The sequence below is a fragment of the Colobus angolensis genome, unplaced genomic scaffold (assembly GCF_000951035.1).
Source record: "Colobus angolensis palliatus isolate OR3802 unplaced genomic scaffold, Cang.pa_1.0 Scaffold412, whole genome shotgun sequence".
Taxonomy (NCBI): Eukaryota; Metazoa; Chordata; class Mammalia; order Primates; family Cercopithecidae; genus Colobus; species Colobus angolensis.
The window spans coordinates 3229-5833 of record NW_012117511.1 but is presented as its reverse complement, the minus strand read 5'-3'; the positions used below and the strand labels follow the sequence as shown (position 1 = coordinate 5833).

The window sequence follows — 2605 nt, the reverse complement described above, 5'->3', positions numbered from 1 at the left end:
CCATTATATTAGAGTTCTGGGGGTTGGTCCTCACTCTTGAGGGAAATCTGCCTGGATTATGGATGAAGAATGAGAGGGACAGAGAGTATTCAGATTTGTGGTCTCCCACTGAACTCTGCCTTTGGCCACGACGGGTTTATGCCCTTCTCTGTCATGAGCCCGTCCATTGAAGAAACGTGGAGGGAACCATATACTACCACCCTATCGAGTATTTCTTTTCTTTTCTTTTTTCTTTTTCTTTCAGAGACAGAGTCTTGCTCTGTCACCCAGGCTGGAGTGCAGTGGTATGATCATGGCTCACTGCTGCCTCAAACTTCTGGGCTCCAGTGATCCTTGCAACTCAACCTCCCATCATCAGAGGGGTCATCTCCCCCAACTTCCTGTTTCCGTTGTCCTCAGAAGGCAGGCGCTGTCCAGCTCCAGACTGTACCCATCGGCTCACAGCTGGGGAGCAGGGACCAGCTGTCGAGTCAGAGGCCTTTGGCCGACACCCCCGGTTGCTGGGAATAACATCCTGAGTCTAAGCTATCGGAGGCTGCTCTTCAACCTCTATCTCTCTGTGTCACTCAGATTCTCAGGAATGGCTGGGACCACGTGAGACACACGGCAGCAACCACTCAGAGTGGCTGGGAAGGAAAGAGTCACATTCACAGGGCACGCAGTGGGTGGCAGTCCCATATTATTTCATTTTCCCCTCATGGCAATCCTGTGGGGTTAGAATTATTATCCTGTCTCGTAGAGAGGCCATGGAAGTGAGTAAGTGGTTAATGAACTAAGAGACACAACTAGGAGGCAGCTGAGACTTGAAGGCAGCTTGGCCTGACTCTGCACCCCCAGGCTGCTAAACATGGGGAATCCTTGGCCAGAGACAAACTGTTCTGTTCAGTCCAGCTGGCAACTGCTCTGCCTCAGCTGTCTAGAAGTCCCTGTGCCTCTGCTGGGACCAGCTGCTTCTGGCCGCCCTCACCTGGCTCCAGAAAGCAATGACTGCAGACCCGACTGGGGGTGGGGAACTGGGGCCCTTGGGCTCTGGTATCACCTCTTACAGCTGTGTGTCCTTGGGCAGATTACCAAACCTTTCTGTGTCTCAGTGTCCAAATCTTTAAAATGATGATCACATATTTCTACTCCAAAGGGTTCCTGTGAATTTCAAATGAGCTAGGTTGCAGACAGTACTAAGCCTAGTACCTGGCCCTAGAACTCTTATCACCATTAGTGTTATTGAGAGAAGCACCATAGGGTTGTATGGAGACCAGAAAGGGGACAGGTGGGAAGAAAAGACTTCCTGAGTGGACTTTCCATTTTAGCCTGATGCCAGTCTAGGTTCTGGCACAGGAGTGGAGAAGAACCTGGCCTGAGCCCTGGCTTTGGCATCCGTTGACTGACAAGGTCCTCTTGCTGCCTCCCATGCACCCGCTCCCTTATCCCGCCCTACATGCTACCTAAGAAGCTCCCTGGGCCCTGACAGGCAAGCCTAGCTGCAAGTCAGCTGCAGGTTCCACTTGTACTTGCATCTATTGGGCAAGCTCTTCAATGATTGGAAAAGTGTGGTCCTTGGACCAGCAGCATCAGCAACCTCTAGGAACTTGAAGGAAATACAGATTCTTGAGCCCCACCCCAGATTTGCTGAATTAGAGACTTGGGGTAGGACCCAGCAATTTAATAATCCCTCCAGATTTTAATATACCTCAAGCTTGAGAATGCTGGGTCCACTCATCTTTCAAGCCTCAGATCATGTCGCCTCTTCGAGCGGCCTTTCTGCCTGCCTTCGGCTGAGGCAAGTATATAGCGCCAGATTCCCACACTCTGCACAGGTCTTGCCTTCAGCTGAGGCAAGTACATAGCGCTGAATTTCCCACATTCTGTGCAGGTCTCTATAGCCAGACCCCAGGAATGCAATCACTTCCTCACTGTTTCCTCTCCCCAGCTTAGACTGGGAGTTCCTTGAAGGAACTCTATGTTTTATAGCTGCACCCTAGGACCTAGCTGTCCAGTGGGCCAACTGAACAAATACACATATGATGACTTGAGCTCCTCCACTTCCTAGCTTTAGATCTTGGGCAAATGGCTCAGCCTCTTCAAATCTCAATATCTTCATCTAGCAAAATATACCTGCAGTGTTGCTGTCAGGATCAAATGAGATGCTTTATTAGGAAGCCTTTATAAACTGCTAAAGTATTGCAATGACATCATCAGCTACTTAGGCACAAATCAGGGGGTTTAATTTCCTTTTCCCACGTGTGCATTTTCTGGCATGTAAGTCAGTGATTTTAGCAGCTTCTTTACAGACCTGGTTCACACAAGGATTGCAGTCTATGGAGGTGTGGCATTACCTCATCTAGGGACTCACAGGCCAGGGTTCTTGTCTGCCTTCTAGTAACTGCTGAGCAGACAGCACTGGCACCTGGGTGCGGCTGCCCTCTGGGGGCGTCCAGCAGTCCCCTAGGAGGCAGGTTTCCTCTTCCATTGTTATAGAGACTGACCGCTCCATCTATTGCCTTCCTGTCTTCCTAAGTATGTGATCTGAGGCCAGATTAATCATTCATATCCTGTACCCCATGGGTGACTCTATTCACAATGGCAATCTAAGGGGACAAAAGCAGTT

At 49.9% G+C, this 2605-nt stretch overlaps 1 protein-coding gene across 1 annotated transcript in view; it reads right to left on the bottom strand.

The window, feature by feature from the left end:
- The window catches only part of LOC105521920 (spondin-1-like), a 12639-nt gene extending 10172 nt beyond the window's left edge, over positions 1-2467 (bottom strand). The window contains exon 1 of the mRNA XM_011956277.1: positions 2351-2467. Within this exon, the coding sequence (XP_011811667.1) occupies positions 2351-2467 (117 nt within the window). The remainder of the gene's footprint in view (positions 1-2350) is intronic.
- Positions 2468-2605: the final 138 nt, after the last annotated feature.